General features: G+C 55.4%; 1 protein-coding gene across 1 annotated transcript in view; it reads left to right on the forward strand.

Annotated features, from left to right (window-relative positions):
* CAMK2A (calcium/calmodulin dependent protein kinase II alpha) overlaps positions 1-14,338 on the forward strand; it is a gene marked incomplete at both ends in the record, with an annotated part of 62,422 nt that overhangs the window by 29,756 nt on the left and 18,328 nt on the right. The window contains 10 exons of the mRNA XM_082835587.1: positions 1,687-1,741; positions 2,631-2,696; positions 2,809-2,881; positions 5,867-5,969; positions 7,279-7,362; positions 7,510-7,604; positions 8,681-8,803; positions 9,392-9,475; positions 11,002-11,044; positions 13,623-13,663. Coding sequence (XP_082691713.1) covers positions 1,687-1,741; positions 2,631-2,696; positions 2,809-2,881; positions 5,867-5,969; positions 7,279-7,362; positions 7,510-7,604; positions 8,681-8,803; positions 9,392-9,475; positions 11,002-11,044; positions 13,623-13,663 — 767 coding nt within the window. The remainder of the gene's footprint in view (positions 1-1,686; positions 1,742-2,630; positions 2,697-2,808; positions 2,882-5,866; positions 5,970-7,278; positions 7,363-7,509; positions 7,605-8,680; positions 8,804-9,391; positions 9,476-11,001; positions 11,045-13,622; positions 13,664-14,338) is intronic.

Genomic DNA, 14,338 nt, shown 5'->3' on the forward strand with positions numbered 1-14,338 from the left:
CTGTTTGAAGTTTTTTATAATAAAATGTTGATAAATAATGAAAGCAGGATTATATTATATGTACTCTCAGGCTACCTACTTTTTAGTTTTGCTTTAAGATAGTTTAAAAACATTTTTCAGGGGCTTCCCTGGTGGCGCAGTGGTTGGGAGTCCGCCTGCCGATGCAGGGGACACGGGTTCGTGCCCCGGTCTGGGAGGATCCCACGTGCCGCAGAGCGGCTGGGCCCGTGAGCCACGGCCGCTGAGCCTGCGCGTCCGGAGCCTGTGCTCCGCAACGTGAGAGGCCCGCGTACCGCAAAAAAAAGGAAAAAACAAAACAACAACAAAAAAAACATTTTTCAGGCGCTCGCTTCGGCAGCACATATACTAAAAACATCTTTCAGTCATTATTTATAAATATATATCATTTAAGATTTTTAAAAGACATTTTATTTAAATTTGTATCCCCTTCATCCTCCATCTCTGATCCTCCTCTCTGGAGACACACTCTGGGGTATTTAACGCCTGCTTCTCCAAACTTTATGTGCCAATGTGAGGGCCACAAGCTCTTTAGGGGGCTCGGTATTGAGTCAGAAATACACGTACATGGCAGGAATTCAGATGGCACTAGGGCTTACAGAGAAAAGTCACAACGACCCACAACCCCAGCTGTCCCAATTCCCCTCCTCAAGGCACCCTCAGCGCCCACATCTCTGTATCCTTCCAGAGAGACTTATGCCGTACGCAAGCTGAAATACATCCTTTCAGAAAAGGACTATGCATACTGCTTTGCTCTTTGCTTTTTCACCAAACAGCATAATTTAGAGACGATTCCACACCACACCAGTGGATACGTAACTGCCGCATTATTTTAACAGCTGTGTAATTTTCCATTGTGCAATGTACCGTAATTCTTTGAGCCCACACCCCCCTCCACGGCCATTTTTAAGTTGTGGTGCAGGGGAGGACATGAACTTGTCCTGGGAGAACTTGTCCTTGGTTGGCAGGGTGTGGGACCCCACCACAGAGTCAGCCCCAGGCCTTGGGCCCCCCTTTTTTTTCCCAGAAGCTCAGGGGGTAATTTGGAAGCTCTGGGCTCCTGGGAGCTCTGCCTTTGTTCTTGGTAAATGAGGTATGAAGAGATGACAGTTTCTCAGCAGCCAGAACTGAGGGACCAATGTCATTCCCCCCTCCACCAGCTCTGCTGTCACCTCAGACCCGGAAGCAGAGCAGGGCCATTAGCACAGGGCCAGCACTGAGTAAACATCGATTGTGTGCCTCATGGAATTCTCACAAGAAGGCTGCGAGTCTAGGAGTTTTCATTCTCATTGTCCAGGCAAGGAAAGAGAGGCTCAGAAAGGGATAGCAATTTGGCCAAACTCACACAGCTAGCATAGTGGCAGAGATTTGAGCCACAGGTCTTTCCATGACACTGGCCTTCCCAGCAGGGAAACTGAAGGTTGCAGTGGGAAGGGGACCAAACTTTGACCAAAGCAGGAGTCTTTAGTCTTTAAGCCCAGGCATCTTTTGGGGATGCCTGATGTCAGTGATCCATTGTTCATATGTATTTGTCAGGCACCTGGCAACTGGCTTGTGCTCCGTGACTTTCGGAGAAACTGAAATGTTGGCTATTTGAGGGGTGAGAGGGAGGCTGGGGGTGGGAAGCCCTGTGTCCTGCGTAACCAGCTGCCTTGGCCCCTCCTACAGTCCGGCTCCACGACAGCATCTCCGAGGAGGGACACCATTACCTGATCTTTGACCTGTGAGTCTGGCCCCATCCTGGGATGTAGAGTGGGGATGGGGACAGCCTTGGCAGGGATGACCTCACTGGGTCTCTTGGCCTGAAGAGTCCACATGCCTCCTAGGTTGGGCTGAATTACCTCTTCTGATACAGAGTTTCCCAAAACACGGTAGGCCTGCCACCTGAGCAGTGCAGGCTGGTTTTCCTGACACACCAACAAACACTTTTAACTTCCATCATCATATATTTAGTTTCGTTTCTATTTGTGGCCAGTGATGCTGGTCTTCCATTTCTAGTGGTGATATAAAGTTTCCTTTTGGAATAAATTTAAAGTTTTTAAAGCCAGTCAATTGAATGAAAAGCAAACATGAACTGAGAGGTCTCAGTGGCTCCCGGTCTCATGGGTAAAGGACAATACTTGAGACAATGGGGGAGTCTGTTCATGTCAGGGTGGGGGGATGTGCAGCGGGGCTATAGGAAATCTCTGTACCTACTGCTCAATTTTGATGTGAACCAAAAAATTCGTTCACAAAAAATTTCACCACGTTCACCAAAAATTTAGCTACCCCCTCCCCCCTAAACTAATCTATTTAAAAAACCAAAAAGCTCCAGTCATTGGGTTTCCAGGAGCCTAATGAGTCATAATGACGTGTTCTGAGTGTCTCACCCCCAGTTCTAACCTCAGCCTGGCTCTCCCCGAGGGTGGATGGGAGAGAGGTCAGTGGAAGGGTGGGCTGGAAGTCCGGAAGGGGGTTGTAGCTGGGAGCACCCCTGTGGCTTCTGGGGCCCCTCCCTTTGGGCCTGAGGTTCTGAGGTCCCTGGGCCCCACTCTTAGCTTCCTGGAGACTTTTCCAAAAGACGTGGCACCTGGGGCCTCTGTGGGTGAGTGACTCTGTGCCTGTCTCTGCAGCGTCACCGGCGGGGAGCTGTTTGAAGACATCGTGGCCCGGGAGTATTACAGTGAGGCAGATGCCAGGTGAGTGCCAGGTGCAGCCTGGCAATGGTGCCTGGGGGCAGGGCACTCCCTCCTGCTGGCTCCCCAGGGGAGGCCCGCCCTCACCCCCTGCCCCCTTCCTCTCTCTCTTCAGTCACTGTATCCAGCAGATCCTGGAGGCCGTGCTGCACTGCCACCAGATGGGGGTGGTACACCGGGACTTGAAGGTGAGCGACCCACCTGAGGGTGCGGCTCACCGGGAGCCTGCCCCTCCATCCCCTGCCCTTCCCTCCACCTGCAGAGCCAGGGGTACTATCAGAACCCTGTTAGCTTCCCTGGATTGGGCTGGGTGGGGAATATCTCCCCCACTCCTCAGATGAGGAAACTGGGCTCAGGGAGGTGGAGCATCTGGGCTGGGGACCCAGGTTTCCCGATTCCCAGCCTCAGGTGCTTTGTGCTAGGTGAGAGGCAGCTAGGCCACCAAGGCTGACTCTGGTGGAGTCCAAATCCCAGCTGGGCCACTTTCTAGCTGCACTGCCTCAGCTTCCTTATGGTGAGGTTGTCATAGCAACCTCGTTACAGGGTTGCTGAGGATGTCAAAGGAGACAGCACGGTGCCTGGTACACAGACACGTTATCAGTCTTGCTTCTGGGCCTCTGAGGGGAGTGGTGAGGTAGGAAAACAGGCTTTGGGGCCCTCCACGTCCTCCCTCTTCCCACTTGAAGGAGATGGACTGGACTAAGCAGATGTGGAGTCTAAGCTTGGCACCAGCTGCACGGCCTCGCCTGGTCAGCACATGCTTCACGGTGCTCCTCTGCTGGGCTTCAGGGCATCAGTGTGTGGTGGCTGCATAACACCACCCCCATTTTGCAGAGCAGGAAACTAAGGCCTAAAGAATCCAGGGGATTTGCCCGAGAACAGGCAGTTCAGTTGTGCCTGAGCTAGGGCTGGAGCCCTGGGCTTCTGACCCCAGATCCCATGCTCCCGGTGGGCTGGGACCAAAACGCCACTCACTGAACCTCCTGCTTCTGCAGGTTGCCTAACCCTTCTAGGTGACTCTGCCAGGTGTCCATCAAACCTCTGCTTTTTGACTTTCAGTGACTATGAACTCACTTCTTATGGGGTAGCCCCTTGAACTACTAGGAAATGCTCCTTCAATCTTTCCCACTGTGGGGCTTTGCCTGTGAACCCCAGGTCTACCCTTTGGGGCCACACAGAGGTCAGGCCTCCAGCTCAGAGCACCCTGGAGTCACGTGAGTGGCTTTGTAGCAGCTCCTAAGGCTTCTGCGGGCTGTTCTCCTCCATTCCCCCCAGGATGGGATTTCCAGGCCTTCCTCATCCCGGGTACCCTCTCTGGGCATCCTGCAGTCAGTCCAGCTCCCTCTTTGGGGTGCAGTGCTCTGACCAGAACCCCTGCTCACCTCTGACTGTCACGAGCCATTTGTGGCTCTGCACCTGAGCCCAGGTGAGCTCCCAGTGTCTCAGTCTAGACCCGCAGGCAAGTGTGCACGCAAAGAGAGTCACTGGTCAGACTGCAGGGCAGGTTTCCCCGAGGGCCTGTTCCCATTATAAGCATAGCCCCTGCACGAGAGGAGGAACAGGGAGAGGCAGCACAAATTTAGGCCATTCCGGATAGATTAATTAGTGGCGCATTCATCAAATCAGGGCAGGACAGCTACTGAGACCCAGGACGTGTTGGGAACACTGTCCCCAGAGGACCAAAGAGGACTTAACGAGGGGCAGAAGGAGCTATACTTGTTTGCCTCCTGCCTAGTTTGGGGCAGTGAAAGGTCAGGTGTGGGACTCCTCGGAAGTCCCAGTAGGGAAGGGGGTCAGAAGAAACTAGCTGTCTCCAGGGACTCGGAGCCCCCGCTCTTCCTCCCCAAACAAAAAATATGAGTACTGATACTTATCAAGCATTTGTGGTCCACTGCGAAGTGCTTTACAGGGACTATCGTAGTTAATCCATATGCCACCCCACGAGGTAAGCATTATCCCCACTTTTTGGAGAGGAGACTCAAGCTCAGAGAGGTGAAAGAATTTGCCTAAGTTCCACAGCATAGAAGTGGCAGCACGGGGAAAAGAAGCTAGGGCTTTCTAACCGAAAAGTTCCCACTTTTAATACCTCTCTGCCCTGAGGAGGGGGATTTCCTGTCTTCCAGACCCAGCAGAAGATGACAGCCTTCATGCCCCACAGGCCAGGTGGCACATAGGAGGCCCCACATCTCTCAGCCTAGAGTGGTTCAGAGCACGGCTCTGGAGCCAGACTATGCCTCGATCTGGTTCTATCGGTTACTAGCTGTGTGATCTCAGTCAAGTCACTTAACCTCTCTGAACCTCAGTTTCCTCATCTTTATACATGTGATAAATACTTAAGTGCCTGCTATGTGCCGCCCACTGTTTTAGGTGCTGGTGATACATTGGTGGACAGAACACATAAGAAACTCATATTGTACAGAGGTGACGGATAATGAACAAGCACATAGACAGATGGGAAAACACATTAGAAATTGTGATGAGATCTATGAAGGTAACAACAAGGAGCTAAGGCAGAAGATACCTGGGGACTCCTCCTTTAGATAGAGTAGTCATGGAGGGCTTCTTGGAGGGGGTGACATGAAGGTGAGAGCTGGATGATGAGAAGGAGCCAAACCTGTGACGCACGGAGGGAGAGCAAATCAGGCAGGGGGAGCAGGAAGTGCAAAGGCCCTGAGGTGGGAACAAGCGTGACTGTTTCAGGGGATATAAGAAGGCCACTGTGGTTAATGGAGATAATAATGCTTACCCCAAAGGGTTGTTGAGATAATAAATGGAATGATGTATGCAAAACCCTGAGCCCAGGGGCTGGCACATAGTGGAAGCACAATAAATTTTGCTTCTTTTTCCTTATTGTGGTGATGGCTGTTTCCCCGCTGCCCCACCCCCACCTCAGCCCCAGAACCAAACTCTGAGGGAAGGGGAAGGAGGGGTTGGCAGGTTGAAGAAGGGTCTTCCTATTGCAGAAGGTGGAGTGTTACAGTGGGGTAGTCCCCTCTCTGGGAAGCTCAGGGTTCTGTGTTTGGGGCTGGGGGTGGGGGGTGGGCGGTGTGCCTCTGGGTCGCTCAGCTGCTCCTCCTGTAAGCCCAGAGCTCCAGAGGTGAGGTTCTGAATCTGTTCACTGTCCTCTGGCTTTTTCCTCTCCCCCTTTCCCTCTTTTCTCTGGTCCTGGGAAGCCGGAGAATCTGTTGCTTGCCTCCAAGCTCAAGGGCGCCGCAGTGAAGCTGGCGGACTTTGGCCTGGCCATAGAGGTGGAGGGGGAACAGCAGGCATGGTTTGGTGAGTAGGGGCAGGGGATGTCAGGGGTATTGGGGGCCAGCCTTGAGTTGACACGTCAGCCACTAGGAAGCCTCTGTCCCAGCAGAGGAGGTGGCTGTTGCCCCATCTGGGGCTCAGGGAGCAGAGCCCCCCTCCCTGCAGCTTCTGAGTCAGTGGGGGTCACCCACCCTAGCTCCCTGGGGGCCTGATGCAGGGACATGGTTGTCATTAAAACAGTATGTGACTTCTTCGCACGCACATCCGGCACTGTTGGCTAGGGGCTTCCGTGAGTTCCCCTAACAGCCTGGGGGCTAGATTATTATCCTGATTTTACAGATGAGGAACAGAGGCTAAGAAACTAAGAAAAGTTGTCAAGGGAGATGAAAAGGGGTAGAGCCAGGATTTAAGCTCAGACGATCCAGTGTGCTCTGAGATTTTGGCATAATTGAGTCCTTTCAGCTATCTGGGGTTACTTTTTAGTGGGCAATGTTGATCAGTGGTTAAGAGCCAGAGCTCTGGGTTCAAATCCTGACTCTGTTACTTACAAGGTATATGATTTTGGGTGAGTCATTTCACCTCCCTGAGCCTTTGTTTCTTTATCTATAAAATGGGGATAAGAATAGTATGTTCCTTGGGGTGGTGTGAGGATTAAATGAGATCAGGCATAGAAAGTTCTCAGCCCTGCTTAGCACACACACTCATTAAATAGGAACTATTCTCACAATTACTTGTTAAAACATTTTGGGTGTCCATGATTTCAACGAATCCTCCCAACAGTGCCGGGAGGTGTTTAGGATAGGAATCCCTAATCCATTATTCATGGATGAGGAAACTGAGGCTCAAAAGAAGAGAGACCTACTTAAGTGACTTAGGGCAAAGCCAATGTTGGGGACAGGCCTTCTGCCATCCCAGGACCGGCTCCTGGAAGGGGTGGGGAGTGCATGAGTGTTCAGCTCAGCCTGGACCTGACAGGCAAGGACATTTCACCTCTAGAGCCACCAGCGATGGGTTGGTAGTGGTTGCCAGGAGCGTTGTGCTAGAAGTTTGTGACTCTGAGGCAGGACCCTGGGATGGATCAATGACTCTGCCGTGAGGCTCTCGGTGCTGGGGGTGCGTGGTGACAGGTATACTCCGTCCTCGTCCACCTCGGTCTAGAGTCGTTGGTATCTTACCAGGCCAGGGCTTCCAGCCTTTGGCCGGCTCTGGGGGCAAGGGCCGTTTTCCCCATCTCCAGGGCAACCTCATCCCTCTTCCAGCAGGATCTTGGTCCAGGTTACTTACTTGCCAACCTCTCTGTGTATGTCTGCCTGTCTGTGTGTCTGGGGAGCAGGGTTCGCAGGAACACCCGGATACCTCTCCCCAGAAGTGCTGCGGAAGGACCCGTACGGGAAGCCTGTGGATCTGTGGGCCTGTGGTGAGTCCATCCAAAGGCCCCTTAGTCCTCCTGGCTGCCTGACCCTCTGGTGCCCTGTCTGTCCTTTCCCATCATTCTCCTCCCTCACCGCCCCCACCCCCATCACTACTCCTCCTGAGGCTGAAGGTCTACTGGTTCTCTCCTCAGGGGTCATCCTGTACATCCTGCTGGTTGGGTATCCCCCGTTCTGGGATGAGGACCAGCACCGCCTGTACCAGCAGATCAAAGCTGGCGCCTATGATGTGAGTGTTGCTCCTGTCTCCAGCCTCCCTGTCATCCTCTGGGCCCCATCCAGTGAGAGCCAATGTCCAGTGAGGCCAGAGACCCGAGGATGACCCTGTCCCACCCTCCCAGCCCATTTAGGCCTCCTGCCACTCTCTAGCTACGGGGTGGGGATGGGGTGAACAGCAGGTAGAGCCTGAGGGCTGACTGGGGCCAGGCCATGAGCTGGCAGTGCCTAATGACTTGGGCATCTAAGGGATGGGACTTAGTCCATGGGGCCCCAGAGGGCAGAAGCAGCACCAACGTGGTGTGAGAGGTCAGGGGGCAGGCCCCAGGAGCCAAGTTCTCTCTCTATGTATAGAGAGATAGATAGATACATACATACATACATACGTATATAGATATATGTACACACACATACACACATATTATATATTGTATATACAAATAGTAATAATAACTAACACATATAGCAGTCTTCTAAATGCTTTCTATATATTACTCCAGTTATTCCTCACACCAGTCATGACACAGGTACTATTGTTACCCCCATTTTACGGATAGGGAAACTGAGGCACAAAGAGGTTAAATAAATGCCCAGACCACTTAGCTAAGAAACGGCAGAGCTGGGATTTAAACCCGGGCAGTCTGGCTCTAGTGTCCATGCTTCTAACAACCAAGCTGTACTGCTTTTCTGCATGGCTGATGTCTATTGAGCTATATGCTACGTGTTCTATATCGTATTCAATCCTCACAACATCTCTCGGGGTCCCATGACTTGCCCAAGCTCACACAGCCCAGGAGGCAGAGCCAGGACTTGAACCCAAACTTCTGATTTTGAAGTCTGGGCTCTAACCACCGTCTGGCTGCTTTGCACAGAAGGCACAGCTCCAGAAGGGCAGAGGGAGGCCTCCTTTCCCCAGCCATTGTTCTGATCTGTCCTGAGGTCAGGGGACCCTGCGCCATTTCCTGGTTGTGGACGCCCGAGTAGAAGGACACTAGGACCCCTGCCTGCTCCCCTGCCAGTCAGGGGCTGGGGGATCGCAGGGGTGGCCTGGGGTAGGCTGGGCAAACCTGGCCCCTCTGCCCCTTCCAGTTCCCGTCACCAGAATGGGACACCGTCACCCCGGAAGCCAAGGATCTGATCAATAAGATGCTGACCATCAACCCATCCAAACGCATCACGGCCGCCGAGGCCCTCAAGCACCCCTGGATCTCGGTGAGCCGTCCTCAGCCAGGCCCCTCCTGGGAGCCCCTCCGGACCTCAGGAATAAGGCTCCTATGGAGGCCTGGCCCCTGCCTCTGGGCCTGAGGGCTCAGCATGGGGCCGACGGAGCTCAATCCAAGAGACACCGGCCCCACTGTTGTTGTCAGAGGGAGAGTGGCAAGTGGGAGGTATTTTGGGTTGGCACAATGACTGGGGGTGTTACTGGCTTTGAATGTCCATTGCCAGGATTTTTTTTTTTTTTTTTTTTTTTTTTTTGCGGTACGCGGGCCTCTCACTGCTGTGGCCTCTCCCGTTGTGGAGCAAAGGCTCCGGACGCGCAGGCTCAGCGGCCATGGCTCACAGGTCCAGCCGCTCTGCGGCACGTGGGATCCTCCCGGACCGGGGCACAAATGCGCGTCCCCTGCATCGGCAGGCGGACTCTCAACCACTGCGCCACCAGGGAAGCCCCGCCAGGATGTTTATACCATCCCCTAGAACAAAAAATCATTCCCCCAAGATGGCAACCACATCCATAGGATACTCTGGAGGGGGAGGGAGGGCTTGCCTTCCGCTCACAGACCTCTCCCCCACTCCCTTCAGCACCGGTCCACCGTGGCCTCCTGCATGCACAGACAGGAGACCGTGGACTGCCTGAAGAAGTTCAACGCCAGGAGAAAACTGAAGGTAAGAGCAGGTCCTCACCCTCCATGCCCCCCGGCTGTGGGAGTAGCTTGGCCTGGGTCTCTGCAGTGGCCAAGAGACCCGCTCACTAGTTCTTTCCTTTGTTGAGTCAACAAGTGTTATTGAACGCCGGCTGCCTGGGCTGGGCAGTGAGCAGCGGTGAGGACAGACGAGTGATGGAGACGTTATGGGGCAGTGGTGAGTGCTGTGACCACATGCCCTGAGGCTGTGGGAGTGCATAGCAGGGCCATGGAGCAGGCCATGGGAAGGATCCCAGAAGCCTTCCTGGGCAAGTGTCATTTCAGCTGAGATCCCGAAGGATAAGCAGGTATTAACAGTATAGAGACAGATTGGGCAGATGTTCCAGACACAGAGAAAAGCCTGTGCAGAAGTCCGGAGGCGTGAGCATGACCCCTTAGGGGGACTGCAAGTGCTTCGGCGTGGCTGGGAGAGGTTTCCGGGGGTGACATGGGACTGGGCAGGAGACCGTGGTGGGGGTGAGAGACCCAGCTGCCAAGCACTGGAGAGGAATGGCCGAGGGACTAGACAGGGGTTGTGGCTCCAAGGAGGCCACAGGGTGGCCCAGGTGGGCCCTAAGCTGCCAGCCTCTCAGCAGGTCTGTGTGTTCTCAGGGCCGTGACACCTCCTGGCCTAGACCTTGCCAGGGACCCCGTGAGCAGGTGGGAAGGGCAACCAAGAGGTCCCCAGCTGGTCGGAACAGAAAAGCCATCCACATGCTGAGTGACAGATGCTGAGGCCCTGGCTGCTTCAGAACCTCCTCACCAACTGCTCCCAGGCCTGGCGTGGTGGCTCAGGACGGGGACATGGGCCAACGGGGTGCTGGCCAGGATGATGCCAGGAGAATTGCATCTCACCCCCAACCCCGCAGTGGGAGCTGTCGCAGAAGAAGTCTCAAAATGTCAGAGTCAGGGAGTCTTAAAATCATGGACTGTCAGACCCAGAGAGTGTTCAAATCAGACAGCAATTAGAACCAGGAGGGCCACTGGTCCCCAGCCCCTCCATTGACAGAGGAGGGTTTTTCCTCATTAACCCAGGGTTCCAAACCCAGGAGCCACAGAGGGGCGAGCTAGTACTGGAGTGAGGAGCTGAGTGCCCTAGGCAGAGGGTGGGGACCAAGGGGTGCAGAGTCTACTGTCCTTGCCCCGTCAGGAAACTTCCTTGGCCTTTAGGAGCCCCACCGACAGGTGTCCCGGACACAGCCACCAGCTCTGGCCAGGCCGGTGGAATCTATTAATATCTGCTCCTAGGATGGCCGTGTACCCAGAGCAGTGCCAGCTAAGGCCTAGCTCACCCCTGCCTCACCCTTCTCCAGGGAGTTGGGGATGATCTCGGGGCTGTGGGGTGAGAGAAATGGAGGAATGGACGGCAAGGGGCAGAAGGCTTTGGCTTTGTGTCTGAATATAGCACCTGCCTCTCCTTCCCCACTCCCCTCCCATCTCTCTGTCTCTCCTCTCCGCCCTCACCTCCGGCCTCCTCTCCCCCAAACCCCCTCCTCTTATCTGTTGCAGGGAGCTATCCTCACCACTATGCTGGCCACCAGGAACTTCTCCGGTAGGTGCTAGGACCTCAGATTTCCAAATATATCCTGCAGGAGGTAGGGGCATTGCCGTATGGGGTATCTGGTGCCCTCAGGCCAGAGGGCCTGGGGAGAGGGGGGCTGTAGGGGACCCCGTGACTGGGGACTTAGCTCACCTGATGCAAACCTGCAGAAGTAGATAAAGGTCAAAGGTCATCAAGCCAAGGGCCCACCAGGAAGGGTTAGAGGTTAAGTCTGGCTCCCCCACCTCACAGCAGTGCTGGGGTTCTCAGGCTGGGCCGGCCAGAGGGGAGGGCCTCACAGATGTCAGGGTACAGGTCCAGGAGGGACTGGCCCAGGCCCAGGGAGTAGCAGTATTCCTGTTCCCCACAGTTATGAAGCAGTGCCTGTGCTTTCACTCACGTGGTCTTTGTGACAAGGTGATTGCCATCCCTGTTTTCTGAGTGAGGAAACAGAGGATCAGGAAGGTACACTCTGACTTGCCCCAGGTCACGCTGTTAGAGGGAGGCTTTCAGTGCAGTTGTGACCAGACCCAGAGCAAGTGCCTTACCAGGCTGGGTCACCAAGGAGTCCAGGGTAGGAGGCTTTGGCCTCGGCCTGGGCTGGTTCAGGCGGGAAATGCCCCATGACCTGTGGCATGTGGCCCCGAAGAGAGAAGGGGAGGGGATTAGCATCAGGGCTTAGCAAGAAGCTCCCCTTGGCATGTTAGAGAGTGCCACGGCCAGCGTCCGCCAGAGGCTGCTCTCTGGGGAGCCTGGGGCGGCGGATGGGGCAGTTGAGCAGATACAGCAAGGCTCACCCGAGGGACCCTCTGGTTGGGGCAGCTGGAGCTGCTGCGGCACGTGGCTGGCTCCACCGCAAGGGGTCAGCTCTGGGAAGCTACAGCCCTGGCATTGCTGAGAGGGTCCACCTGCACATTTAACCAGCTGGGAGAATGAGACCCAGGGCTGGGAAGACCCTGCAACTTCAGATTCGGGCTTTCCCTACCACACCGGACTGCCTTCCCACGCTCTCCCCAGACAAGGATTCTGCAGTTCCTTAAACTGAAAGCTGAGCCACCCAGGCAGTCAGAGTCTTTTTTTAACAACTGAAGTGCCCCTAGGGCACTCTAGAGCTCACAAAACGGAGCCCATGGGTTAGTCTCTCTCTCTCTCTCTCTCTCCTCTCTCTCTCTCTCTCTCTCTCTCTCTCCCTCTCTCTCTCTCCCTCTCTCCCTCTCTCTCAATGTGCTTGGGGGCACCAGTGGTGTTTAACAAATTTTTTCTGGCAAGAGTTTCCAGCACTTAAAAACCAGGAGATTTCATAGAAAATCCCAGATTACTGACTTCTCTTGAAAATCAGAATATGTGGCTTCACGGGACCCACAGTCCGGTAATAGCGGGCTGGAGCTGAGAGGGGCCTCCTTGGAGGCTTGGGGGGCAAGTCCTCTCCCTGCCGCTGTTCATCCTGGTCTAGCTCACAAAGCCCACGATGATGGCTGGCCATTCGTCTCGGCTTTGGGATCCAGAGGTACTCCCCCAACCCCACCCCTGCCTGGCTTTGCAAGAGGGAAATTTTGCAAGAGGGAAAAGTTGCATGAGAGCCTGAGAGGGGTCATAGGTGGAAATGTGAGGATGACTGGGGAGCTGGAGCAGCCGTGAGCCCCAACCCTCCAAGCCTCTGGGGCATCGATGTCCAGTACCACCCCTCCTCCCCAGCTCGCTCTCTCCAGGCCACCAGGAAAAGGACTTACAGTGGCTACCATTTACATGAGCATCTACTGCATACACGTCAAGGGCTGTGCTAAGCACTTTATAGATACTGTGTGCTTTAACTTAAGGCCATTTGCTTGAGGTTTGAAGCAGCCAGGTGTCAGGCTGCACAGGGCTGGTCATCGATCCCATTTCCTGACTGATGCCCTCTCCAAGGGCTCTGACCGAGAGGTGAGAAGGAAGGGAATGGGAAATGACAGGTGGGGCCTCCCTGAGAGCTGTTGCTCTGCTTTTCCCAGCCACCAGGGACACAGCCAGCCCCAGTGTGGGGCTCTGGTGTTTGAGGGTAGGGAGGCCTCTGCAGGGGATGGGTGCTCTGGTAGGGGTGGGCCCCAGAGCGGGGGCATCTGCTTCTTATCACCAGCAAAATGCAGCTTCGCAGCTGTCCAGAGTGAGTAGGCAGGGCTGACACATGACCTCCGCGGCAGCATGGGGCTAAAATTAGAGCCGGCCGGGGCGGGGAGGGAGCGTCCAGCCCCGGGCTGGGCAGCCGGGCCTCCAGGTTGGCCACCACTAGCACGGGTGGTGACCAGGATCTGGAGGGAATCCCCAGACTGAAACAGCAATCCCACGGTCCTGGGACACATCGGGCACCTCCCTCAACCCATGGAGCCAGAGGGTCACACTTGAGACTGCTGAGAACCCAGGCCCACTCCCAACCAGCGGGCCACCGGCAGACCCAGGGCCGCCCAGGAAGGAAGAGGAGGGAGGGGAGGAGGTCTCCCCACGTCGCTGCTCCGGCTCTGTGCCCTCCGCTGCCCGTGGATGTTGCTCTTCCTCGCCCTGTGGGCCCTGGTGCCCTGCCTGGTGTTGGTAACCCTCTACTTTTTCTCCTCTGCAGGCGGGAAGAGTGGAGGAAACAAGAAGAACGATGGTGTGAAGGTAAGTCCCGGCCAGCACGGCAGGGTCTGCCTCTGACAGCGTTTCCGCCCACAGGGCCCGGCTTGCAGGGCTGGGACAAGAGGCCAGGCCTTGCCGATGGTGTTCTGGGCAGATGTGCTCACCCGTGCAGCCTGGCATCCCCAGACCCGGACCTGGGCTACGGTGCCCACCCTCCCACCAGGATTGGTGGGGGGCAGGCGGGGGAGGGGAGGGTTGAAAGAGGGTGGGAGAGGCAGGTGGCCTGGGGTTGGGGTGGGCATGAGGGCCGGTCAAAGGACATTTCTGCGGTTCTGGAGGACTGGTGAGTGAGTGGGTGCAAAGAAGGGACAGAGATGTCATGAGGGGTGACCTCCTCCTTCCCGAGTGTAGGCTGGCTGGAATGGGCCCCTGACCCAGTGCACGCCCCAGTCCAGCCTACAAAGCCTGCAGGGGATGGACAGCCAATCCTCTTGGCTTTGACACCCAGAGGTACCCAGCCCCATCGAGGCCTGCCGGTTCAGTGCTAAGAATCCCCACCTCTGCCCGACCCAGGCCTGCCCTGTCCCCACCCCTGACGCCCGAGCTGCTTTCCTCCACACCCCACTGACCCCTCCCTCCCTCCTCTCTCTTCTCCCTCTGCTCTCTGGGGCCTTGTCCCCTACTTTCTGCCTGGTCCCCTACTCTCTGCAGCTCCCT

This window comes from Leucopleurus acutus (genome assembly GCF_964270905.1).
Source record: "Leucopleurus acutus genome assembly, chromosome: 3".
Taxonomy (NCBI): Eukaryota; Metazoa; Chordata; class Mammalia; order Artiodactyla; family Delphinidae; genus Leucopleurus; species Leucopleurus acutus.